We start from the raw sequence: 27,979 nt of genomic DNA, 5'->3' as shown, positions 1-27,979 counted from the left end.
CTTGTGATAAATAAGCATTGGGGCGTGGCCTAGTGATAAATAAGCATTGGGGCGTGGCCTATTGATAAATAAGCATTGGGGCGTGGCCTAGTGATAAATAAGCATTGGGGCGTGGCCTAGTGATAAATAAGCATTGGGGCGTGGCCTAGTGATATATAAGCATTGGGGTGTGGCCTTGTGATATATAAGCATTGGGGCGTGGCCTAGTGATAAATAAGCATTGGGGCGTGGCCTATTGATAAATAAGCATTGGGGCGTGGCCTTGTGATAAATAAGCATTGGGGCGTGGCCTAGTGATAAATAAGCATTGGGGCGTGGCCTATTGATAAATAAGCATTGGGGCGTGGCCTTGTGATATATAAGCATTGGGGTGTGGCCTAGTGATAAATAAGCATTGGGGCGTGGCCTATTGATAAATAAGCATTGGGGCGTGGCCTAGTGATAAATAAGCATTGGAGCGTGGCCTTGTGATAAATAAGCATTGGGGCGTGGCCTAGTGATAAATAAGCATTGGGGCGTGGCCTAGTGATAAATAAGCATTGGGGCGTTGCCTTGTGATAAATAAGCATTGGGGCGTGGCCTAGTGATAAATAAGCATTGGGGCGTGGCCTAGTGATAAATAAGCATTGGGGCGTGGCCTAGTGATAAATAATCATTGGGCCGTGGCCTTGTGATAAATAAGCATTGGGGCGTGGCCTATTGATAAATAAGCATTGGGGCGTGGCCTAGTGATAAATAAGCATTGGGGCGTGGCCTAGTGATAAATAATCATTGGGCCGTGGCCTTGTGATAAATAAGCATTGGGCCGTGGCCTTGTGATAAATAAGCATTGGGGCGTGGCCTAGTGATAAATAAGCATTGGGGCGTGGCCTAGTGACAAATAATCATTGGGCCGTGGCCTTGTGATAAATAAGCATTGGGGCGTGGCCTAGTGATAAATAAGCATTGGGGCGTGGCCTAGTGACAAATAATCATTGGGCCGTGGCCTTGTGATAAATAAGCATTGGGGCGTGGCCTTGTGATAAATAAGCATTGGGGCGTGGCCTAGTGATAAATAAGCATTGGGGCGTGGCCTAGTGATAAATAAGCATTGGGGCGTGGCCTAGTGATAAATAAGCATTGGGGCGTGGCCTATTGATAAATAAGCATTGGGGCGTGGCCGAGTGATAAATAAGCATTGGGGCGTGGCCGAGTGATAAATAAGCATTGGGGCGTGGCCTAGTGATAAATAAGCATTGGGGCGTGGCCTAGTGATAAATAAGCATTGGGGCGTGGCCTAGTGATAAATAAGCATTGGGGCGTGGCCAAATGATAAATAAGGGTGTTTATTTTTCATGTTTCCTTTCATTTCTCCTCTTCCTCTTCCTCTTCCTCCTGAATTCCTGTTTCCCTGCAAAAGACTCAAATGAAATCATCTGTAATATTTCTGTAGGTTAGGATGAGAACGGTTTGACAGACTCAGGTTTATATTCCACTGGTTAGGATTATCTCTTATTTTAATATTCAGAAATGTGTGTGTGAAATGAGGCCATATGAAGGGTGTGTGTTTTAATAAGCGCGGCTGGATTAAAGGATTCCAGCTGTTATTAATACAGTCCAGCATCACGTGACGGATCTGAGCTGTGTGTATCGAGTATTTATAGTTCGTGTTCATTGACGCATAAACTCTGAATGAGAATCCTCGCGCGTCTCTGACGCACCGGATCATGTGTCGGTTACCGGAGGTTTCTCGGGCTCGACTTTTGCTCCGGTGTGGATCCGAGCGCGACTTTCCACCGGAGGATCACGACGCGGTTCTGAAGGTGAGGTTTCCCGCTTCCGTTCACTGCTACTGCTCAAAGTTTCTGGCTCAAATCAGCCGCGAGCGCTGAACTTACCGGCGCGCGCCGCTCGCGCTTCCAAACAGCGGCGCGCGCTTCCGTGGGGCGCGAACCCCGAGCTCCCGTTAGCCGGTTAGCCGCGCGCGCTCTCCGTGCCGTTACAAACGGGCCTGAAACCGAACGACACCGGACGGGATTCTGAAGGAAAGAGTCATTGAGCAATGTTATATCGAGTCGCTCGTGCGTGTGTGTGTGTGTGTGTGTGTGTGTGTGCGTGTGTGCGTGCGTGTGTGTTTGGTCGTGTTGAGTGTGTGTGTGTGTTCTGACAGAAGTGATTGTGATTGATTGACGTGAAGCTGCTGATGAAGTTTGAAGTGACTTTATGAGTGAATCTTACGGGTTGCCACGGTAACCGCTGTTTTACCTCCGGATTGAATCAGTAAGGAAAAAGAACTGAACTGGGGTCAGATGAGCACAAATATTTACCAAATAATATCTAACAAGAAAATTTAGCCAGATTTTTGTGCATTTTTTCATGTTAATTACAACAAACAGAACCACGACACACACACACACACACACACACACACACACACACACACACACACACACACACACACACACACACACACACACACACACTATAACTGATATGTGACCATCCAGTTTGTGTTCTTAAAGGTACAGTATGTAAGATTATAATAAATATCCATAAGCCACTAGATCAGTGTTATATATTGTGTTGAATTCATCCTAAATGTGTCCCAGAATGTTTAAATCAGTGATTTCCTGTGTGTGTGCGCCGCCCATCAGTGACATCATCCCCGCGTTATTGTGTGGTAACCATGGCAACACTAGTGGTGCTTTAATATCTGATGTGTTTTATGCAGTGTGAACAAGTGTCTCATAGTAGCGCCCAGCCAACATTACAACATCACTTTAACACACTCACATGTGTGTGAGAGGATCAAACACACACACACACACACACGCATGAGCGGAAGAAGCGGAAGCGCTCGCGGCAGAATAAAAGCTCCGCCCACTCAAGAGTCAAGACACGCCTCTGAGTCGAGGAATTGCTAGCCGACTAGCGCTGACTTTGAATGTTTGAGTGAATTGTTTGCTTTATTTCATGTGTAGCTTATTATACCTTTTACTTATACCTTTGTATTATTGATCATAAACTTGCATTTAACAAAAAAAGACTGTGTTGTGTTTCATGTCATTTAATGTTATCACAGTGATAATCATATAGTAGGGATGCGCGGTATACCGGTACTGCAAAAATACCGGTATATATTTTATTTCAAACGGTACGATATCATGATTTTGCTCATTTCGGTATATGCTGCTGTTCCGAAGTTCACCGCTAGGTGGCAGCGCGCTACCCAAACTGACGCGAAACCGGCAAATGTGGCAACAGAACAAGATGAATACAGCAGTTGAATCTCACTCAACACGCACAAAACTCATTAATAAAGACGAGTAGACGTGAAATTTGGAATTACTTTGCTTATAAAACTGCTGAAGAACCATCAAACCTTGCCAAGCATCGCTCACTTCATTCCTGACTTGTAAGACATTAAGAGATCGACAGGTGAGTGCATCATTCTAACGATCTAATTTAGACATTTTTCTTTTAACACTGATTAACGCACATACATAAGATCGTATCGTTTAAATATAATGAAATCTCCAGCGTTCGTTTCAACCAGTGACGTTTAGACCTCATAATATTTGCACGCATACTATTGCACTATTTACATCCGCGAAAGACACAACCAACTGTGTTTATGACGACTCACTAAAGATGGACATTTGACATCATTTTGTGTGTATTTGACTGAGGAAAAACAACTTAATTTGGAATGCGCAAGCTCTTTAGGCTTGTGTGTGTGTGTGTGTGTGTGTGTGTGTTTGTTGTTGGCATGAGCGCAAAGAAAACTCTCTCAAAGAGCTCTCATCCATATGTATTACGAAATGCTATAAAATCGCTTGCATGTTCAAATTGGCGAGGTTTAAAAAGACGTGGGCAGTGATTTCCGTCAGCTGTCCCGCAACGGAAGCGAAAGTGTTGAATCTGAGCGCACAGATGCTTTTATAGTGCAGGTGCGATGTCTTTTCAAGCCAGAAGCAATGGAGACGCGCAGTAATGCTGAAATTACTTACAAAAAAGTTTCCAAATGACTGATTGAGGTGACAATCTTTGTTGATTAATTTAATAATAAACATTTGCGGTAATTTCCCGCTTCATAAACCCAAAACTTGCGAGAGTGAGCAAAATTATGCACAATACCGCATCAAAATTCAGACCCTGTATGGTATCGATTTAATATCGGTACTTCGGTATTAGATTGTGGTATCGTACCGAAGACAAAATTGTGGTATCGAGCCATCCCTATCATATAGTCTGAAGCAGATATTAATATACAGATTTTCTCCAGATTGTTGTCACTACTAGAGCAAGCTCCTGATTGGTTAACAAATATCCGCCAAAGTTCAGATTTTTCAACCTGAGCGTTTCGCGCTTTGCGCCGCCTCATTCGTGTGAATCGGGCCGCCGAATGCCATTTCGCGTCTCTGCATTGACTTAACATGTAAATCACTGGCGCAAATCGCGTCCGGTGTGAACGCAGCATAAGAGCGTGAAGGCTACTCGTATGCGTCCTTTCCTGTTTATGGCATATTTTTCAAACGAAAAATCTCTGGTTGAAATTCTGAGGATCCTCGACATTGGAACAGCCCTTCAGCGGACGTCGATGACGTAGCATCCTCGGGATTCTGGCTTCAGAGGATTCTTCCTTGACATTGAGAAACGCCTCATGAGTCTGACATACAGAGTCCCACAAGGGTCAATTCTTGCTCCACTCTTGTTCAACCTGTTCATGCAGATCCAGACTCAGAACCAGACTCAGAACCAGACTCAGAACCAGACTATCAGATCCAGACTATCAGATCCAGACTATCAGATCCAGACTATCAGATCCAGACTATCAGATCCAGACTCAGATCCAGACTCAGATCCAGACTCAGATCCAGACTCAGATCCAGACTATCAGAACCAGACTATCAGAACCAGACTATCAGATCCAGACTATCAGATCCAGACTATCAGATCCAGACTCAGAACCAGACTCAGAACCAGACTCAGAACCAGACTATCAGAACCAGACTATCAGATCCAGACTATCAGATCCAGACTATCAGATCCAGACTATCAGATCCAGACTATCAGATCCAGACTATCAGATCCAGACTATCAGATCCAGACTATCAGATCCAGACTCAGAACCAGACTATCAGATCCAGACTCAGATCCAGACTCAGATCCAGACTCAGATCCAGACAGAGGAGGAGGAGGGGCAGTGTGTGTGTGTGTGTGTGTGTGTGTGTGTGTGTGTGTGTGTGTGTGTGTGTGTGTGTGTGTGTGTGCGATGGGTAGGTTTAGGGGCAGTGTGTGTGTGATGGGTAGGTTTAGGGGCAGGGGCAGTGTGTGTGTGTGTGTGTGTGTGTGTGTGTGTGATGGGTAGGTTTAGGGGCAGGGGCAGTGTGTGTGTGTGTGTGTGTGTGTGTGTGTGTCTGTGTGTGTGTGTGTGTGTGTGTGTGTGTGTGTCTGTGTGTGTGTGAGTGTGTATGGTCAGGCCCGGATTAAGAACATGTAGGGCTCTGGGGCTATGACAAACCCAAGGGCCCCCATAGTAGCTGATCTTGGTGCCACAATGTTTTCTACCACAGAAATAATTAGTATTTTTTTAAAACTAAATCTTCAAAGCACAGAGATACAGTGAGTATATACTGTCTGAATATTATATTTTAATATTAAGTAGGCCTATATATAAATACCCCAGGCTGCAACACATTAACAGCATAAACGCATTAACTCCAGATATGAGGTCAAAGCAAACAGGTTTCCAGAACTTTTGAGCATGAACTGCCTTAAGGAGTTTTACAACCTGTGAGGTCCCAAATTTGAGCTATTTTGGGGGGTTTGGGGGCATGCTCCCCCAAGAAAATGTGGATTTCTCTGATCTATATATTTGCATTTTAAGATGTTTGAAGGCTATTTTTTAAATTAATAAATAGCTTTCAAAACCATGTTAGTTGGCATTATCTGTCATACCTGCTCTCTCCTCATTTCATCACTCTTTCACTCTTTCTTTTTCTCTCAGTCTCCTTCTCTTGCCCTCCTAAAGCTGAGCTCTGGCTGATAGTCTTTTCATTGTTTAGCATTTCTATTCTAAAACAGCTGTCAAACATGAAATGTTTAGTTTAGCTACTTACATCTCGCACCTTTACAGCAGCTTCTGTGTACATAAAGCACTCTATTGGTAAATTATTTCACAACATTTATTATGTACAAAACACCTCGGAGTCCTCATAGCTGTCTACGGCCATCGTGTAGCAGCCTACAGTTTACCTCAACACTTCCCTTCACATGGTCGGAGATCTTCAGTCTGGTTCAGCTATAGTTCACCTCAACACTTCCCTTCACATGGCCGGAGATCTTCAGTCTGGTTCAGCTATAGTTTACCTCAACACTTCCCTTCACATGGTCGGAGATCTTCAGTCTGGTTCAGCTATAGTTTACCTCAACACTTCCCTTCACATGGTTGGAGATCTTCAGTCTGGTTCAGCTATAGTTTACCTCAACACTTCCCTTCACGTGGTCGGAGATCTTCAGTCTGGTTCAGCTATAGTTTACCTCAACACTTCCCTTCACATGGTCGGAGATCTTCAGTCTGGTTCAGCTATAGTTTACCTCAACACTTCCCTTCACATGGTCGGAGATCTTCAGTCTGGTTCAGCTATAGTTTACCTCAACACTTCCCTTCACATGGTCGGAGATCTTCAGTCTGGTTCAGCTATAGTTTACCTCAACACTTCCCTTCACGTGGTCGGAGATCTTCAGTCTGGTTCAGCTATAGTTTACCTCAACACTTCCCTTCACATGGCCGGAGATCTTCAGTCTGGTTCAGCTGTAGTTTACCTCAACACTTCCCTTCACATGGCCGGAGATCTTCAGTCTGGTTCAGCTATAGTTTACCTCAACACTTCCCTTCACATGGCCGGAGATCTTCAGTCTGGTTCAGCTATAGTTTACCTCAACACTTCCCTTCACATGGTCGGAGATCTTCAGTCTGGTTCAGCTATAGTTTACCTCAACACTTCCCTTCACATGGTTGGAGATCTTCAGTCTGGTTCAGCTATACTTCACCTCAACACTTCCCTTCACATGGCCGGAGATCTTCAGTCTGGTTCAGCTGTAGTTTACCTCAACACTTCCCTTCACATGGTCGGAGATCTTCAGTCTGGTTCAGCTATAGTTCACCTCAACACTTCCCTTCACATGGTCGGAGATCTTCAGTCTGGTTCAGCTATAGTTCACCTCAACACTTCCCTTCACATGGCCGGAGATCTTCAGTCTGGTTCAGCTATAGTTTACCTCAACACTTCCCTTCACACGGTCGGAGATCTTCAGTCTGGTTCAGCTATAGTTTACCTCAACACTTCCCTTCACGTGGTCGGAGATCTTCAGTCTGGTTCAGCTATAGTTTACCTCAACACTTCCCTTCACATGGTCGGAGATCTTCAGTCTGGTTCAGCTATAGTTCACCTCAACACTTCCGTTCACATGGTCGGAGATCTTCAGTCTGGTTCAGCTATAGTTTACCTCAACACTTCCCTTCACATGGTCGGAGATCTTCAGTCTGGTTCAGCTATAGTTTACCTCAACACTTCCCTTCACGTGGTCGGAGATCTTCAGTCTGGTTCAGCTATAGTTTACCTCAACACTTCCCTTCACATGGTCGGAGATCTTCAGTCTGGTTCAGCTGTAGTTTACCTCAACACTTCCCTTCACGTGGCCGGAGATCTTCAGTCTGGTTCAGCTATAGTTCACCTCAACACTTCCCTTCACATGGCCGGAGATCTTCAGTCTGGTTCAGCTATAGTTTACCTCAACACTTCCCTTCACATGGTCGGAGATCTTCAGTCTGGTTCAGCTAAAGTTTACCTCAACACTTCCCTTCACATGGTCGGAGATCTTCAGTCTGGTTCAGCTAAAGTTTACCTCAACACTTCCCTTCACATGGCCGGAGATCTTCAGTCTGGTTCAGCTATAGTTTACCTCAACACTTCCCTTCACATGGTTGGAGATCTTCAGTCTGGTTCAGCTATAGTTTACCTCAACACTTCCCTTCACATGGCCGGAGATCTTCAGTCTGGTTCAGCTGTAGTTTACCTCAACACTTCCCTTCACATGGTCGGAGATCTTCAGTCTGGTTCAGCTATAGTTTACCTCAACACTTCCCTTCACATGGTCGGAGATCTTCAGTCTGGTTCAGCTGTAGTTTACCTCAACACTTCCCTTCACATGGCCGGAGATCTTCAGTCTGGTTCAGCTGTAGTTTACCTCAACACTTCCCTTCACATGGCCGGACATCTTCAGTCTGGTTCAGCTGTAGTTTACCTCAACACTTCCCTTCACGTGGTCGGAGATCTTCAGTCTGGTTCAGCTATAGTTCACCTCAACACTTCCCTTCACATGGTCGGAGATCTTCAGTCTGGTTCAGCTATAGTTTACCTCAACACTTCCCTTCACATGGTTGGAGATCTTCAGTCTGGTTCAGCTATAGTTTACCTCAACACTTCCCTTCACATGGCTGGAGATCTTCAGTCTGGTTCAGCTGTAGTTTACCTCAACACTTCCCTTCACATGGCCGGAGATCTTCAGTCCGGTTCAGCTATAGTTTACCTCAACACTTCCCTTCACATGGTCGGAGATCTTCAGTCTGGTTCAGCTATAGTTTACCTCAACACTTCCCTTCACATGGTCGGAGATCTTCAGTCTGGTTCAGCTATAGTTTACCTCAACACTTCCCTTCACATGGTCGGAGATCTTCAGTCTGGTTCAGCTGTAGTTTACCTCAACACTTCCCTTCACATGGCCGGAGATCTTCAGTCTGGTTCAGCTGTAGTTTACCTCAACACTTCCCTTCACATGGTCGGAGATCTTCAGTCTGGTTCAGCTATAGTTTACCTCAACACTTCCCTTCACATGGTTGGAGATCTTCAGTCTGGTTCAGCTGTAGTTCACCTCAACACTTCCCTTCACACGGTCGAAGATCTTCAGTCTGGTTCAGCTATAGTTTACCTCAACACTTCCCTTCACATGGGCGGAGATCTTCAGTCTGGTTCAGCTATAGTTTACCTCAACACTTCCCTTCACATGGGCGGAGATCTTCAGTCTGGTTCAGCTGTAGTTCACCTCAACACTTCCCTTCACATGGTTGGAGATCTTCAGTCTGGTTCAGCTGTAGTTTACCTCAACACTTCCCTTCACATGGCCGGAGATCTTCAGTCTGGTTCAGCTATAGTTTACCTCAACACTTCCCTTCACATGGCCGGAGATCTTCAGTCTGGTTCAGCTATAGTTTACCTCAACACTTCCCTTCACATGGCCGGAGATCTTCAGTCTGGTTCAGCTATAGTTTACCTCAACACTTCCCTTCACATGGTCGGAGATCTTCAGTCTGGTTCAGCTATAGTTTACCTCAACACTTCCCTTCACATGGTCGGAGATCTTCAGTCTGGTTCAGCTATAGTTTACCTCAACACTTCCCTTCACATGGCCGGAGATCTTCAGTCTGGTTCAGCTGTAGTTCACCTCAACACTTCCCTTCACATGGTCGGAGATCTTCAGTCTGGTTCAGCTGTAGTTCACCTCAACACTTCCCTTCACATGGCCGGAGATCTTCAGTCTGGTTCAGCTATAGTTCACCTCAACACTTCCCTTCACGTGGCCGGAGATCTTCAGTCTGGTTCAGCTATAGTTTACCTCAACACTTCCCTTCACATGGCCGGAGATCTTCAGTCTGGTTCAGCTATAGTTTACCTCAACACTTCCCTTCACATGGCCGGAGATCTTCAGTCTGGTTCAGCTATAGTTCACCTCAACACTTCCCTTCACATGGTCGGAGATCTTCAGTCTGGTTCAGCTATAGTTTACCTCAACACTTCCCTTCACATGGCCGGAGATCTTCAGTCTGGTTCAGCTATAGTTCACCTCAACACTTCCCTTCACATGGTCGGAGATCTTCAGTCTGGTTCAGCTGTAGTTCACCTCAACACTTCCCTTCACATGGCCGGAGATCTTCAGTCTGGTTCAGCTATAGTTCACCTCAACACTTCCCTTCACGTGGCCGGAGATCTTCAGTCTGGTTCAGCTATAGTTCACCTCAACACTTCCCTTCACGTGGCCGGAGATCTTCAGTCTGGTTCAGCTATAGTTTACCTCAACACTTCCCTTCACGTGGCCGGAGATCTTCAGTCTGGTTCAGCTATAGTTCACCTCAACACTTCCCTTCACATGGCCGGAGATCTTCAGTCTGGTTCAGCTATAGTTTACCTCAACACTTCCCTTCACATGGTCGGAGATCTTCAGTCTGGTTCAGCTGTAGTTCACCTCAACACTTCCCTTCACATGGTCGGAGATCTTCAGTCTGGTTCAGCTATAGTTTACCTCAACACTTCCCTTCACATGGCCGGAGATCTTCAGTCTGGTTCAGCTATAGTTCACCTCAACACTTCCCTTCACATGGTTGGAGATCTTCAGTCTGGTTCAGCTGTAGTTCACCTCAACACTTCCCTTCACATGGCCGGAGATCTTCAGTCTGGTTCAGCTATAGTTTACCTCAACACTTCCCTTCACATGGGCGGAGATCTTCAGTCTGGTTCAGCTATAGTTTACCTCAACACTTCCCTTCACATGGTCGGAGATCTTCAGTCTGGTTCAGCTGTAGTTTACCTCAACACTTCCCTTCACATGGCCGGAGATCTTCAGTCTGGTTCAGCTGTAGTTTACCTCAACACTTCCCTTCACATGGCCGGACATCTTCAGTCTGGTTCAGCTGTAGTTTACCTCAACACTTCCCTTCACGTGGTCGGAGATCTTCAGTCTGGTTCAGCTATAGTTCACCTCAACACTTCCCTTCACATGGTCGGAGATCTTCAGTCTGGTTCAGCTATAGTTTACCTCAACACTTCCCTTCACATGGTTGGAGATCTTCAGTCTGGTTCAGCTATAGTTTACCTCAACACTTCCCTTCACATGGCTGGAGATCTTCAGTCTGGTTCAGCTGTAGTTTACCTCAACACTTCCCTTCACATGGCCGGAGATCTTCAGTCCGGTTCAGCTATAGTTTACCTCAACACTTCCCTTCACATGGTCGGAGATCTTCAGTCTGGTTCAGCTATAGTTTACCTCAACACTTCCCTTCACATGGTCGGAGATCTTCAGTCTGGTTCAGCTATAGTTTACCTCAACACTTCCCTTCACATGGTCGGAGATCTTCAGTCTGGTTCAGCTGTAGTTTACCTCAACACTTCCCTTCACATGGCCGGAGATCTTCAGTCTGGTTCAGCTGTAGTTTACCTCAACACTTCCCTTCACATGGTCGGAGATCTTCAGTCTGGTTCAGCTATAGTTTACCTCAACACTTCCCTTCACATGGTTGGAGATCTTCAGTCTGGTTCAGCTGTAGTTCACCTCAACACTTCCCTTCACACGGTCGAAGATCTTCAGTCTGGTTCAGCTATAGTTTACCTCAACACTTCCCTTCACATGGGCGGAGATCTTCAGTCTGGTTCAGCTATAGTTTACCTCAACACTTCCCTTCACATGGGCGGAGATCTTCAGTCTGGTTCAGCTGTAGTTCACCTCAACACTTCCCTTCACATGGTTGGAGATCTTCAGTCTGGTTCAGCTGTAGTTTACCTCAACACTTCCCTTCACATGGCCGGAGATCTTCAGTCTGGTTCAGCTATAGTTTACCTCAACACTTCCCTTCACATGGCCGGAGATCTTCAGTCTGGTTCAGCTATAGTTTACCTCAACACTTCCCTTCACATGGCCGGAGATCTTCAGTCTGGTTCAGCTATAGTTTACCTCAACACTTCCCTTCACATGGTCGGAGATCTTCAGTCTGGTTCAGCTATAGTTTACCTCAACACTTCCCTTCACATGGTCGGAGATCTTCAGTCTGGTTCAGCTATAGTTTACCTCAACACTTCCCTTCACATGGCCGGAGATCTTCAGTCTGGTTCAGCTGTAGTTCACCTCAACACTTCCCTTCACATGGTCGGAGATCTTCAGTCTGGTTCAGCTGTAGTTCACCTCAACACTTCCCTTCACATGGCCGGAGATCTTCAGTCTGGTTCAGCTATAGTTCACCTCAACACTTCCCTTCACGTGGCCGGAGATCTTCAGTCTGGTTCAGCTATAGTTTACCTCAACACTTCCCTTCACATGGCCGGAGATCTTCAGTCTGGTTCAGCTATAGTTTACCTCAACACTTCCCTTCACATGGCCGGAGATCTTCAGTCTGGTTCAGCTATAGTTCACCTCAACACTTCCCTTCACATGGCCGGAGATCTTCAGTCTGGTTCAGCTATAGTTTACCTCAACACTTCCCTTCACATGGTCGGAGATCTTCAGTCTGGTTCAGCTATAGTTTACCTCAACACTTCCCTTCACATGGCCGGAGATCTTCAGTCTGGTTCAGCTATAGTTCACCTCAACACTTCCCTTCACATGGTCGGAGATCTTCAGTCTGGTTCAGCTATAGTTTACCTCAACACTTCCCTTCACATGGTCGGAGATCTTCAGTCTGGTTCAGCTATAGTTTACCTCAACACTTCCCTTCACGTGGTCGGAGATCTTCAGTCTGGTTCAGCTATAGTTTACCTCAACACTTCCCTTCACATGGTCGGAGATCTTCAGTCTGGTTCAGCTATAGTTTACCTCAACACTTCCCTTCACATGGCCGGAGATCTTCAGTCTGGTTCAGCTATAGTTCACCTCAACACTTCCCTTCACATGGTCGGAGATCTTCAGTCTGGTTCAGCTGTAGTTCACCTCAACACTTCCCTTCACATGGCCGGAGATCTTCAGTCTGGTTCAGCTATAGTTCACCTCAACACTTCCCTTCACGTGGCCGGAGATCTTCAGTCTGGTTCAGCTATAGTTCACCTCAACACTTCCCTTCACGTGGCCGGAGATCTTCAGTCTGGTTCAGCTATAGTTTACCTCAACACTTCCCTTCACGTGGCCGGAGATCTTCAGTCTGGTTCAGCTATAGTTCACCTCAACACTTCCCTTCACATGGCCGGAGATCTTCAGTCTGGTTCAGCTATAGTTTACCTCAACACTTCCCTTCACATGGTCGGAGATCTTCAGTCTGGTTCAGCTGTAGTTCACCTCAACACTTCCCTTCACATGGTCGGAGATCTTCAGTCTGGTTCAGCTATAGTTTACCTCAACACTTCCCTTCACATGGCCGGAGATCTTCAGTCTGGTTCAGCTATAGTTCACCTCAACACTTCCCTTCACATGGTTGGAGATCTTCAGTCTGGTTCAGCTGTAGTTCACCTCAACACTTCCCTTCACATGGCCGGAGATCTTCAGTCTGGTTCAGCTATAGTTTACCTCAACACTTCCCTTCACATGGGCGGAGATCTTCAGTCTGGTTCAGCTATAGTTTACCTCAACACTTCCCTTCACATGGGCGGAGATCTTCAGTCTGGTTCAGCTATAGTTTACCTCAACACTTCCCTTCACATGGGCGGAGATCTTCAGTCTGGTTCAGCTATAGTTTACCTCAACACTTCCCTTCACATGGTCGAAGATCTTCAGTCTGGTTCAGCTGTAGTTCACCTCAACACTTCCCTTCACATGGTCGGAGATCTTCAGTCTGGTTCAGCTGTAGTTCACCTCAACACTTCCCTTCACATGGTCGGAGATCTTCAGTCTGGTTCAGCTATAGTTTACCTCAACACTTCCCTTCACATGGCCGGAGATCTTCAGTCTGGTTCAGCTATAGTTTACCTCAACACTTCCCTTCACATGGGCGGAGATCTTCAGTCTGGTTCAGCTATAGTTTACCTCAACACTTCCCTTCACATGGGCGGAGATCTTCAGTCTGGTTCAGCTATAGTTTACCTCAACACTTCCCTTCACATGGTCGAAGATCTTCAGTCTGGTTCAGCTGTAGTTCACCTCAACACTTCCCTTCACATGGTCGGAGATCTTCAGTCTGGTTCAGCTGTAGTTCACCTCAACACTTCCCTTCACATGGTCGGAGATCTTCAGTCTGGTTCAGCTATAGTTTACCTCAACACTTCCCTTCACATGGGCGGAGATCTTCAGTCTGGTTCAGCTATAGTTTACCTCAACACTTCCCTTCACATGGGCGGAGATCTTCAGTCTGGTTCAGCTATAGTTTACCTCAACACTTCCCTTCACATGGTCGGAGATCTTCAGTCTGGTTCAGCTATAGTTTACCTCAACACTTCCCTTCACATGGTCGAAGATCTTCAGTCTGGTTCAGCTATAGTTCACCTCAACACTTCCCTTCACATGGTCGGAGATCTTCAGTCTGGTTCAGCTGTAGTTCACCTCAACACTTCCCTTCACATGGTCGGAGATCTTCAGTCTGGTTCAGCTATAGTTTACCTCAACACTTCCCTTCACATGGCCGGAGATCTTCAGTCTGGTTCAGCTGTAGTTCACCTCAACACTTCCATTCACATGGTTGGAGATCTTCAGTCTGGTTCAGCTATAGTTTACCTCAACACTTCCCTTCACATGGTCGGAGATCTTCAGTCTGGTTCAGCTATAGTTTACCTCAACACTTCCCTTCACATGGTCGGAGATCTTCAGTCTGGTTCAGCTATAGTTTACCTCAACACTTCCCTTCACATGGTCGGAGATCTTCAGTCTGGTTCAGCTATAGTTTACCTCAACACTTCCCTTCACATGGTCGGAGATCTTCAGTCTGGTTCAGCTGTAGTTCACCTCAACACTTCCCTTCACATGGCCGGAGATCTTCAGTCTGGTTCAGCTGTAGTTCACCTCAACACTTCCATTCACATGGCCGGAGATCTTCAGTCTGGTTCAGCTATAGTTCACCTCAACACTTCCCTTCACACGGTCGAAGATCTTCAGTCTGGTTCAGCTATAGTTTACCCCAACACTTCCCTTCACATGGGCGGAGATCTTCAGTCTGGTTCAGCTATAGTTTACCTCAACACTTCCCTTCACATGGCCGGAGATCTTCAGTCTGGTTCAGCTGTAGTTCACCTCAACACTTCCATTCACATGGCCGGAGATCTTCAGTCTGGTTCAGCTGTAGTTCACCTCAACACTTCCCTTCACATGGTCGGAGATCTTCAGTCTGGTTCAGCTATAGTTTACCTCAACACTTCCCTTCACATGGCCGGAGATCTTCAGTCTGGTTCAGCTATAGTTTACCTCAACACTTCCCTTCACATGGCCGGAGATCTTCAGTCTGGTTCAGCTATAGTTTACCTCAACACTTCCCTTCACATGGCCGGAGATCTTCAGTCTGGTTCAGCTGTAGTTCACCTCAACACTTCCCTTCACATGGTCGGAGATCTTCAGTCTGGTTCAGCTATAGTTTACCTCAACACTTCCCTTCACATGGTCGGAGATCTTCAGTCTGGTTCAGCTATAGTTTACCTCAACACTTCCCTTCACATGGCCGGAGATCTTCAGTCTGGTTCAGCTGTAGTTCACCTCAACACTTCCCTTCACATGGTCGGAGATCTTCAGTCTGGTTCAGCTGTAGTTCACCTCAACACTTCCCTTCACATGGCCGGAGATCTTCAGTCTGGTTCAGCTATAGTTCACCTCAACACTTCCCTTCACGTGGCCGGAGATCTTCAGTCTGGTTCAGCTATAGTTTACCTCAACACTTCCCTTCACGTGGTCGGAGATCTTCAGTCTGGTTCAGCTATAGTTCACCTCAACACTTCCCTTCACATGGCCGGAGATCTTCAGTCTGGTTCAGCTATAGTTCACCTCAACACTTCCCTTCACATGGTCGGAGATCTTCAGTCTGGTTCAGCTATAGTTCACCTCAACACTTCCCTTCACATGGTCGGAGATCTTCAGTCTGGTTCAGCTGTAGTTCACCTCAACACTTCCCTTCACATGGCCGGAGATCTTCAGTCTGGTTCAGCTATAGTTTACCTCAACACTTCACGTGGTCGGAGATCTTCAGTCTGGTTCAGCTATAGTTTACCTCAACACTTCCCTTCACATGGCCGGAGATCTTCAGTCTGGTTCAGCTATAGTTTACCTCAACACTTCCCTTCACATGGCCGGAGATCTTCAGTCTGGTTCAGCTATAGTTTACCTCAACACTTCACGTGGTCGGAGATCTTCAGTCTGGTTCAGCTATAGTTCACCTCAACACTTCCCTTCACATGGCCGGAGATCTTCAGTCTGGTTCAGCTATAGTTCACCTCAACACTTCCCTTCACATGGCCGGAGATCTTCAGTCTGGTTCAGCTATAGTTTACCTCAACACTTCCCTTCACATGGTCGGAGATCTTCAGTCTGGTTCAGCTATAGTTTACCTCAACACTTCCCTTCACATGGCCGGAGATCTTCAGTCTGGTTCAGCTATAGTTCACCTCAACACTTCCCTTCACATGGTCGGAGATCTTCAGTCTGGTTCAGCTATAGTTCACCTCAACACTTCCCTTCACATGGCCGGAGATCTTCAGTCTGGTTCAGCTATAGTTTACCTCAACACTTCCCTTCACATGGTCGGAGATCTTCAGTCTGGTTCAGCTATAGTTTACCTCAACACTTCCCTTCACATGGGCGGAGATCTTCAGTCTGGTTCAGCTGTAGTTTACCTCAACACTTCCCTTCACATGGTCGGAGATCTTCAGTCTGGTTCAGCTATAGTTCACCTCAACACTTCCCTTCACATGGTCGGAGATCTTCAGTCTGGTTCAGCTATAGTTTACCTCAACACTTCCCTTCACATGGTCGGAGATCTTCAGTCTGGTTCAGCTATAGTTTACCTCAACACTTCCCTTCACATGGTCGGAGATCTTCAGTCTGGTTCAGCTATAGTTCACCTCAACACTTCCCTTCACATGGTCGGAGATCTTCAGTCTGGTTCAGCTATAGTTTACCTCAACACTTCCCTTCACATGGCCGGAGATCTTCAGTCTGGTTCAGCTGTAGTTTACCTCAACACTTCCCTTCACATGGTCGGAGATCTTCAGTCTGGTTCAGCTATAGTTTACCTCAACACTTCCCTTCACATGGGCGGAGATCTTCAGTCTGGTTCAGCTATAGTTTACCTCAACACTTCCCTTCACATGGGCGGAGATCTTCAGTCTGGTTCAGCTATAGTTTACCTCAACACTTCCCTTCACATGGGCGGAGATCTTCAGTCTGGTTCAGCTATAGTTTACCTCAACACTTCCCTTCACATGGTCGAAGATCTTCAGTCTGGTTCAGCTGTAGTTCACCTCAACACTTCCCTTCACATGGCCGGAGATCTTCAGTCTGGTTCAGCTATAGTTCACCTCAACACTTCCCTTCACATGGTCTGAGATCTTCAGTCTGGTTCAGCTATAGTTTACCTCAACACTTCCCTTCACATGGCCGGAGATCTTCAGTCTGGTTCAGCTATAGTTTACCTCAACACTTCCCTTCACATGGCCGGAGATCTTCAGTCTGGTTCAGCTATAGTTCACCTCAACACTTCCCTTCACATGGTCTGAGATCTTCAGTCTGGTTCAGCTATAGTTTCGCCACAGAGCCTTTACTGTACACATGTTGTTGGGCTTGTATCAAATTAAAATGGATGCACTCGCTGCACTCCAGTAGCGTAGCAGCGCTTAATATGAGGGGGCGTGGTGTGGTTTGGGAAAACTTGTCAATCATTTCCTCGGCCAATCACGGGCCCCCTCCGTGCTCGGGCCCTGGGGCTTCAGCCCCACCTAGCCCTTATGTTAATCCGGCCTTGTGTGTGTGTGTGTGTGTGTTTCACAGAAGAAGAAATGCTGTGAGGAAGAGTAAAAGATGACAGGACTGAATTATTCTAATAATGTGTGTGTGAATCCCAGAGGTGATCCTCGAGTGTGTGTGTGTGTGTGTGTGTGCTGAAGACGGCGACAGAGTCTCATGCAAGTTTTATAATGACAGTCCAGCGCAGCAGTGTGTGTGTGTGTGTGTGTGTGTGTGTGTGTGTGCCGCTCGCTGTCAAGGCGGCTGTAATTAATAAACACAGTGTCGCTGGGCTGTCACACTCTCACTGTTGCCATAACAACAACATGCAAATGAAGCTTGGCTTAATGTTTTTACATTTCTAATCAGGAGCGAGAGAGAAGAGAGAGAGAGAGAGAGAAGAGAAGAGAGGGAAGAGAGAGAGGGAGAAAGAGAGAGAGGAGAGAGAGAGGGAGAGCGAAGAGCGCCGTGATTCCTTCATTAATATTACGCACGCCGGCCGAGGGCTTTACCAGAGGAGTGCTCCGAGATTCTCACACACACACACACACACACACACACACATCCGGCTCGGCCCAGAGGGTTTGTCAGAGTCTGATTGACAGCTCGCTCACATGTTTACATTCACATCGTCTGCCATTATCTAGTGCACTTCATTATCTAGTGTACACTATCTAGTACACTTCAATATCTAGTGTACACTACATAGTGCACTTCATTATCTAGTGTACACTATCTAGTGCACTTCATTATCTAGGTTTACACTACATAGTGCACTTCATTATCTAGTGTACACTACTAGTGCACTTCATTATCTAGTGTACACTACATAGTGCACTTCATTATCTAGTGTACACTATCTAGTGCACTTCATTATCTAGTGTACACTATCTAGTTCACTTCATTATCTAGTGCACTTTATCTACTGTACACTATCTAGTGCACTTCATTATCTAGTGTACACTATCTAGTGCACTTCTTTATCTAGTTTAGGGCGTGAGGATCCGGAGCGGAGGAACTGATGTCACGTTTAGTGTGTTCTTGTTTTGTTATTGAGGACTTTTAGAATGTTTCTCTTTGTTCCTGTCGTCATGTTATTAATGTTCTGTATTGAGTTATTATAATAATACGTTTGATAGAGGATATGTTATACAATAAAAACACAGATCACAAACAACAGAACAAATAGAATGTAGACCTAGTGTGCAGTATATCGAGTTAATCACTCCACAAACACGAGCAAATGTAGGCGGGGCTTGAGTGTGTCTGTGGGGAATTGATTGGATGGTTGTTGAGCTCAGATCCCTGTGCTGCTGCTGCTGATCCAACATGATTCGCTCATTGACTTATGAATTCTGAGAAACGAATCTGTATTTGTTGTATGATTGTATTAATGCAGGATTGTTTTGGAAGGATTTGGAAACCTGGACGTCACATAATTTAAAATAACACAATCACCACTTCTTCAGAAACTGCCTCAAAACATCAGCAATAAACTATACGATTCTCAACGGGCTCTTTCTCACACACACACACCATAAATGAGTGTCGTCTTAGAGCATCAGGCGAAACACACACAGTGTGTGAGAGAGAGTGTGTGTTTTTTTAGTGTGTGTGTGTGTGTGTGTGTGTGTGTTTCTGCTGGTGTGATGAACGGCTCCATGTGTGTTTGGATTGTCCTCTGTGTGCCAGAATCTCCTCACTGACCCGCCGGGCCTTGAGATCTCAAACGTCTGGGATTTGTTACAAATGAATACAAACCAGTTTCACATTCCCTGCCATCCAGACTCTCGTTCTCTCGTTCTCTTCTCTCGTTCTCTTCCCTCTCTGTCTGCGACTCTAGTGGAGCGGTCGGTAAGTCTTCCGTCTCTGGAATGCTTGAACTCATGGACCTTCAGTTTCTCTCTCTCTCTCTCTCTCTCTCTCTCTCTCTCTCTCTCTCTCTCTCTCTCTCTCTCTCTCTCTCTCTCTCTCTCTCTCTCTCACACTCTCTCTGCCTCTCTCTCTCTGTCTCTCTCTCTGCTTTGTTTGTCAGAGGTGTTTATTATTTGTCTGCTCTGTGGTCTGTGAAACTCTTTAATGTGAATGTTCTTCTCATGTGAAGTGAGTGGCAGAATCTCTGAACAGTGGCCGTGAACTCCTCAGATCATCAGGAAACGTTTGCCCAAACTCTCGAACCTAAAGACACTGGGTCTCTCAGATGTGTGTGTGGAATGTGCGTATGAACGATTTGGTGCCCTTATATGGAGATGGGTTGGGGCGGAAAGCCCTTATATGGAGATGGGTTGGGGTGGAAAGCCCTTATATGGAAATGGGTTGGGCTGAAAGCCTTTATATGGATAAGGGTTGGGGTGGAAAGCCCTTATATGGAGATGGGTTGGGGCGGAAAGCCCTTATATGGAGATGGGTTGGGGTGGAAAGCCCTTATATGGAAATGGGTTGGGCTGAAAGCCTTTATATGGATAAGGGTTGGGGTGGAAAGCCCTTATATGGAGATGGGTTGGGGTGGAAAGCCCTTATATGGAGATGGGTTGGGGTGGAAAGCCCTTATATGGAAATGGGTTGGGCTGAAAGCCTTTATATGGAGAAGGGTTGGGGTGGAAAGCCCTTATATGGAGATGGGTTGGGTGTAAGCCCTTATATGGAGATGAGTTGGGGTGGAAAGCCCTTATATGGAGATGGGTTGGGGTGGAAAGCCCTTATATGGAGATGGGTTGGGGCGGAAAGCCCTTATATGGAGATGGGTTGGGTTGGAAAGCCCTTATATGGAGATGGGTTGGGGTGGAAAGCCCTTATATGGAGATGGGTTGGGGTGGAAAGCCCTTATATGGAGATGGGTTGGGGCGGAAAGCCCTTATATGGAGATGGGTTGGGGTGGAAAGTCCTTATATGGAGATGGGTTGGGGTGTAAAGCCCTTATATGGAGATGGGTTGGGCTGAAAGCCTTTATATGGAGATGGGTTGGGGTGGAAAGCCCTTATATGGAAATGGGTTGGGCTGAAAGCCTTTATATGGAGAAGGGTTGGGGTGGAAAGCCCTTATATGGAGATGGGTTGGGTGTAAAGCCCTTATATGGAGATGAGTTGGGGTGGAAAGCCCTTATATGGAGATGGGTTGGGCTGAAAGCCTTTATATGGAGATGGGTTGGGGCGGAAAGCCCTTATATGGAGATGGGTTGGGGTGGAAAGTCCTTATATGGAGATGGGTTGGGGTGTAAAGCCCTTATATGGAGATGGGTTGGGCTGAAAGCCTTTATATGGAGATGGGTTGGGTTGGAAAGCCCTTATATGGAGATGGGTTGGGGTGGAAAGCCCTTATATGGAGATGGGTTGGGGTGGAAAGCCCTTATATGGAGATGGGTTGGGGTGGAAAGCCCTTATGTGGAGATGGATTGGGGCGGAAAGCCCTTATATGGAGATGGATTGGGGCGGAAAGCCCTTATATGGAGATGGGTTGGGGTGGAAAACCCATATATGGAGATGGGTTGGGGTGGAAAGCCCTTATATGGAGATGGATTGGGGCGGAAAGCCCTTATATGGAGATGGATTGGGGCGGAAAGCCCTTATATGGAGATGGGTTGGGGCGGAAAGCCCTTATATGGAGATGGATTGGGGCGGAAAGCCCTTATATGGAGATGGATTGGGGCGGAAAGCCCTTATATGGAGATGGGTTGGGGTGGAAAACCCATATATGGAGATGGGTTGGGGTGGAAAGCCCTTATATGGAGATGGATTGGGGCGGAAAGCCCTTATATGGAGATGGATTGGGGCGGAAAGCCCTTATATGGAGATGGGTTGGGGTGGAAAACCCATATATGGAGATGGGTTGGGGTGGAAAGCCCTTTATATGGAGATGGATTGGGGCGGAAAACCCATATATGGAGATGGGTTGGGGTGGAAAACCCATATATGGAGATGGGTTGGGGCGGAAAACCCATATATGGAGATGGGTTGGGGTGGAAAACCCTTATATGGAGATGGGTTGGAGGCGGAAAGCCCTTATATGGAGACAGTTTGGGTGTGTTTTATGCAAATTACTAACCTTGTGTATGCGTCCTCTCATTTTGAATACTCCGCATTCACTAACATCAGAACAAGGTTAAGAACACATTCATGTGCGTACAAACGTTTTGTGAATCAGGTGGAGATTTCTCGTGAGAAGTTCTCCTGTGTGTACAAATACGAAAGAATCCACACAATTATTAGTGAATGAGACCCAGTGTGCTTTCAGGGTAAACATGTGATCAGAATGTGTTTCATGAGCATTAGTTAAACCCATGAAGTTGCCCTTTCTGGTGATGTGCTCTCCCAGTTACAGGACCTGATTGGTGTCACTGACCTCTAATAAAGTCCTTCTGTATCTGTTGTCTTTGTGCAGGTGAGCTCCGTGTGCCGACCTCCATGACACCCCGTTTTGCGGATGAAGCTCTCTTCCTGTGGGAGCGCTTGATGCCACCTGCCCGGATGCTGGGGGATCCCCTCGTTCCTCATTAAATCCCATCACCGGCCCATCATCACCATACTCATCATGTCCAGCCGGAGGAAGTCGTCCAACCCCTGTGTGCTCCGAGCAACCGGCTTTACTCCAGAAGACTCTGTGGCTGTTTCAGTGGAGACTGCACCTGCTCCGCCTCCAACAGACCAAAGCGGGATCTCACTGAATCAAGAGGAAGAGGAGAAGCAGGGCTCCTTCTACACCCCTGACCTCCGCAACTATAGAGATCACTCTGAAGGACCATTCTATGTTCGCACCATCTGCAATTTCACTACCAACAACTTTGACTCCCTCTCATGTCATAATAAAGCTGAACACCCGAATGAGAGCTGTCTGAAGCCCGTTGATTGTGAGAATGATGGTTCCCGTCTGGATGCTGTGTATGATTTGGGACCGTTTGTACTCTCAGGCGGAGACGCTGGAAAGCCACCAATGGAGAACAGCAGCATTTTGGAGAAGGACGAGATCAGGGCAGTGAGTGTAAATGGGACGATCATTATTCTGGAGCCCGTGTGTCATGTCACTCCTCTGCTGCAGCGACCTCCCAATCTCAGCACCTCTCCAGCGATCGCAGTTCCTCTTCACACCAGCAAGTACAACCCCATACTGGACCACAACACCACCCTCATCACGTCCTTCAACAGATTCCCGTATCCGACTGTCCCAGAGCTCTCCTGGCTCACTGCGGCCTCCAAGCACTCCGAGGAGCAGATCAAGGCGTGGTTCACCACCCAGCGTCTGAAGCAGGGCATCACCTGGTCTCCTGAAGAGGTGGAGGAAGCCCGTAAGAAGATGTTCAATGGCAGCATACCAACCCCACACCAGACCTGTGCGGTTTCACCTACACCTGCTGGAGAACCTCCTGATCCCGGGCAGGCAACAAGTCATGAATTTGGACTTGGCACTCGTCAGACGCTCTCTTTAGGAGCTCCTCTCTTGGCTTCGGAGGTCCAATGCCCTGTTGTGCCCCCGCCTGGAGACCCCAGAGAGAGTCTGCGCATGCCCCCTCCACCCGCTCCACCGCCAGAAAGACTGGCTTTCGCTTCTTCTCCTGGGTTCTCTGAGACTAAAACATCTGGCCCTGCTTCTTTGGTGGCCTCAGGCATGAAGATTCCTGCATGTTTTGTCCCACCTAAAGGGAATCTCCACAAAGAGGCACTTCCTTCAGTGTTGTCCAAAGAAAGTGTCATAGTGTCCACCAATCTCAAAAGAGCTCTTAATCATCAGCAAATAAACAATCATACTTCTGCTTCCTCCTTCGTCCCTAAAAACAAGCTATCATGCTTTGGGAATGGTGTAACCGTGCCCTCGCCCCCGGCTGGGACGACCCAACAAGTGAATAGACCAACACTCATTCAGACTCTGTCCCCGTCTCCTACACCTGTCCTTCAGTCTACAGAGCCACCAATGTTCCCATGCTTCAGTAATCAGAATGGCAAAGAAATCCCCAATGGGGATGTTAAGCATTGGTCTTTTGACCAAACTACAGATTCCCAGAACTCATGTGTTGAGCGTTCGGTTCCCACTCAGTTTCCTCTACTGGAGAGAGTGAAGGACAAGAGTGAAGGACAAATCAAGCTTCTAGAGGAGAGTTTCCAGAGGAACAGTTTCCCATCCTATAATGAGGTCGAGCACCTCACGCTCACCACTAGACTGACCAGAGAGGAACTCGAAAGCTGGTTCTTGCAGCGTAGAGCACTTCGAGATTATTTGGAGCAAGCCCTGCTGAACTCCATGGGTTCGAAACCGGAGGAGCCCGTCCCCAACGGAGCCCAGAGACGCTCTGGCACCCATGCCTTCAGCCCAGTGCCTCCCAACAGCAAGTCCATCAACCTCGTCAAAAATGTCTTCGTCCAAAGCCGATGGCCTTCGCCGGTGGAGTTCAGGCATCTGGAGAAGCAGACCCGGATGTCTCGCAGAGAACTCCTCCGATGGGTCAGAGACAGTCGGCGAGCTCAGCAGAGCCACGGCGTCCTAGACCTGAAGGGACGACCACTTAGAGAAGAGAACATCAAACCCAGAAGTCCAGAGATCGAGGACTGGCACGCGGGCAGCAACGGGGGAGCGACTGGTGAGGGCAGAGAGGACACATGCGAGCCGCTCTCAGACTCCAGCTAGAAGATGGAGGTATGTTTAACAGTGTTGTCTTGAAAGTGAAACCCCAGTCGGGTTTCGGGGAGAAAGGTATTGAAGGAATGTTATACGTTTAATAGGATGGGATTAATCCTTTAGGATAGTTAAAGGATTAGTTCACTTTTAAATAAACTTTTGCTGATAATTTCCTCACCCCATGTCATCCAAGATGTCCATGTCTTTCTTTCTGCAGTCGAAAAGAAATGAAGGTTTTGGATGAAAACAGTCCAGGGTTTTTCTCCATATAATGGACTTCAATGGGCTCCAAACGGGTCAAGGTTCAAATGACAGTTTCAGTGCAGCTTTAAACGACACCAGGCGATGAATAAGGGTCTGATCTAGCCAAACCATCAGCTTCTGAGAGAAACCCAGCAGTATTTATGCTATTATTTTACCTCTTATCAGACGAACGTGATCATCTCTGAGCTCAGACATAACTTCCGCTAAGTGAGGTCAAATATGAGCGTGGTCATAGATATATCGATAGTAGATGCCTCATTCTACTGATCCGTGCAGGCGCTAATGAGGCATCTACGTATACATCTATGACTATGCTCGTATTTTGACCTCACTTAGCGGAAGTTATGGCTGAGCTCAGAGATGATCACACTCGTCTGATAAGAGGTAAAATAATAGCATAAATACTGCTGGGTTTCTCTCAGAAGCTGATGGTTTGGCTAGATCAGACCCTTATTCATCATCTGAGGTCGTTTAAAGCTGCACTGAAACTGACATTTGACCCGTTTGGGTCCCATTGAAGTCCATTATATGGAGAAAAACCCTGGACTGTTTTCATCCAAAACCTTCATTTCTTTTCGACTGCAGAAAGAAAGACATGGACATCTTGGATGACATGGGGGTGAGTAAATTATCAGCAAAAGTTTATTTAAAAGTGAACTAATCCTTTAAAGGCACAATATGTGAGATTGATGTATTATAATATCTAAAAAACCACTAGATCAGTGTTATATATTGTACATTATCCCAAATGTGTCCCAGAATGTTTAAATCAGTGATTTTCCCCAGGACACGGCCCGTGTGTGTGTGTGTGTGTGTGTGTGTCGCCCATCAGTGACATCATCGCCGCGTTCGGTGTTATTGTTTGGTAACCATGGCAACACTAGGCGCTTTAATATCTGATGTGTTTATTAGCCACTGTTTGGATCATTGATGGACAGAAACTCCTCATTGTTCTCCAGCTCAACACAGTTAGTCTGATTGTGTAAATCTGCTGTTGTTGATTTACCCAGAATGCCATGTTTTACCGCCTCATATGATCTCGCTCACTGCAGTGTGAACAAGTGTCTCATAGTAGCGCCCAGACAACATTACAACATCACTTTAACACACTCACATGTGTGTGAGAGGATCAAACACACACACACACACACACACACGCATGAGCGGAAGAAGCGGAAGCGCTCGCGGCAGAATAAAAGCTCCGCCCACTCAAGAGTCAAGACACGCCTCTGAGTCGAGTAATTACACACTGCGCCTTTTAATGGACTATAATGGTCTATAATGGAAGTCAATAAGCTCCATTGTTGTTTGGCTCCCAACTTTCTTCAAAATATCTTCTTTTGTGTTCCACAGATGAAAAAGTCTATTTTACACATGCAAGTTGAGGAGGCGATGTGTCAGTCTTATTAAACTTTTTTTAATGGTTAAATTATTTTCAATGGTAATTGTCACGGCCGGCCAAAATGGCAACGAGAACAAAAACTGACCAAAAAGTATTTATTAACAAAAATAAAGTTTACAACTCGTAATAATTAAATAAGAAAGTCAAATGACTTAACTTGCATTGAACCTGCAACATTCTTTAGAATAAAACAATCATCATTGAAGCAATGACCAGAGGTTTCATTATAATATTTGAATATCATTTATTATGTAAATGAATGTTTAAGTCTCTCTTTGTGTGTCTGTGAAGACTGCTCATGATGAAGTGTGTGACCGCATGTCCATGCACATATAAATTCCTGTTTAAAGTGAATTGTGATTTTTCCCTCCGCAGATGAGAACCGGGCCCTGGAGAACCGGGCCCTGGAGAACCGGGCCCTGGAGAACCGGGCCCTGAAGGTGCGTCAGGAGCCGCTGATGTCAGACCAGAGGAGATGATGCGGCGTGGGAACGTTGTTATAACGTTGTGCGAGTGTTGTGTGTATGTTTTGGATGTTAAAGGCTCTGAGGAAACTTCTGTGTGCCAAAGCTGGAGTATCTTGTAAACGTACTTTCTGTTGTTTTTTATGGCGTATTTTGTTACATTTTATACTGGGAGCAAGTTCAGCTGTTGTTTAGTTCCTGCTGTGTTTCCTGTGGAAGGAGATGAAAGATTCTCTGGACAGCCACAGTATGATTCTTCTGCAGAGGCGGACAGAACTTAAGTATTTCTACTTTCTACTCCAGTACATTTTTCAAGTATATATTTTATCAGTGTTTTTCTTTGGAAAACTTTTAATTCATTATATTCCAAAGCATAATTTATAATGTCATACTTTTTACTGCACTACATTTCATAAATAAAAGTTGTTTTTTTTCCCTTGAATACTTAATAACATTAAAAATATAGTACTTTCTTACTTGTACTCAAGTAAAATTTTAATTACTTTTACTTGAGTATACATTTTTAATGTAATTAAGTATTAAATGATATTCAATATGAAACATAGTGCAGTAAAAAGTACAATATTATGTTTTGGAAGGTTGTGAAGTAAAAGTTTTCCCAAGAAGAACACTGATAAAGTACATATACTTGAAAAATAAAATGACTTGGAAAGTAAAAATGTTGGTCAGACTGGTTTTGTTGTGGCTTCACGTGATGATCTTGGACTCGTGATGAAGTGTTTCTGTAGGGTCAGTAAATGCCTCTGTCTGAGGACTCAATAAAACACAGCCGGATTGATTGTGCTTGTTTATGAGATGTGATTGCTGTGATATATTTCATATGGAGCTTCTTGCAGAGATTCTCTTCGGTCTCCAATGTAAGAGTCCTGTTGTGAATTTGTGAATGTCATGTTCGGGTGAATGACCCTCTGACCCTTCCTCTAATAAGTGTTGATAGTTTGGGGGTCGAGACAGAACTGAGACTCTTATTTTGATGTTCTGTTGATCTCCTGCGTTTATAATAAAAGACTGTAGTGTTCCTCATTCACCTGTGTTGCTCACTTTAGAGTAACCGCCCCAAGAGAAAGAGAAGCTGGACTCCAGTAGCCTCCAGTCTCCTCCTCCAACCAAGAGCTTTGGTGGAATCTTTGAGGTGGATGTTTCCCATCTCAGCGTCCGTGAGGCAGAGGATGAGCCTGGCCCAGCCCATCCCAGAGCCAGGAGCGGACAGAGCCCTTCCCAGAGCCAGGAGCGGACAGAGCCCATCCCAGAGCCAGGAGCGGACAGAGCCCATCCCAGAGCCAGGAGCAGACAGAGCCCATCCCAGAGCCAGGAGCAGACAGAGCCCATCCTAGAGCCAGGAGCGGACAGAGCCCATCCCAGAGCCAGGAGCGGACAGAGCCCATCCCAGAGCCAGGAGCGGACAGAGCCCATCCCAGAGCCAGGAGCAGACAGAGCCCATCCCAGAGCCAGGAGCGGACAGAGCCCATCCCAGAGCCAGGAGCGGACAGAGCCCATCCCAGAGCCAGGAGCGGACAGAGCCCATCCCAGAGCCAGAGGAGCGGACAGAGCCCATCCCAGAGCCAGGAGCGGA

General features: G+C 46.4%; 1 protein-coding gene across 3 annotated transcripts; it reads left to right on the top strand.

Annotated features, from left to right (window-relative positions):
• Window positions 1–1,652: 1,652 nt before the first annotated feature.
• zhx2b (zinc fingers and homeoboxes 2b) lies at window positions 1,653–27,432 on the top strand. 3 transcript variants are annotated; one of them, XM_079828456.1, is made up of 3 exons: window positions 1,653–1,802; window positions 22,030–24,273; window positions 26,317–27,432. In XM_079828456.1, exon 2 carries the CDS (start codon window positions 22,180–22,182, stop codon window positions 24,262–24,264), a length of 2,085 nt encoding a protein of 694 aa, XP_079684582.1. In that variant the 5' UTR covers window positions 1,653–1,802; window positions 22,030–22,179; the 3' UTR covers window positions 24,265–24,273; window positions 26,317–27,432. The 3 variants fall into 3 exon arrangements, with proteins under 3 accessions (XP_079684582.1, XP_079684580.1, XP_079684581.1); XM_079828454.1 differs by having other exon boundaries at window positions 1,656–1,802; window positions 26,297–27,428; XM_079828455.1 differs by having other exon boundaries at window positions 1,721–1,807; window positions 22,035–24,273; window positions 26,297–27,428.
• The last annotated feature ends 547 nt before the right edge of the window (window positions 27,433–27,979 follow it).

The sequence above is a fragment of the Gobio gobio genome (assembly GCF_949357685.1).
Source record: "Gobio gobio genome assembly, chromosome: 11".
NCBI classification, from domain to species: Eukaryota; Metazoa; Chordata; class Actinopteri; order Cypriniformes; family Gobionidae; genus Gobio; species Gobio gobio.
The sequence above is the reverse complement of the archived record's forward strand: the minus strand, read 5'-3'. Positions and strand labels throughout refer to the sequence as shown.

Coding starts and splice junctions, on each gene's coding strand:
- zhx2b (XM_079828456.1), top strand. CDS start 22,180: ATGTCCAGCCGGAGGAAGTCGTCCAACCCCTGTGTGCTCCGAGCAACC.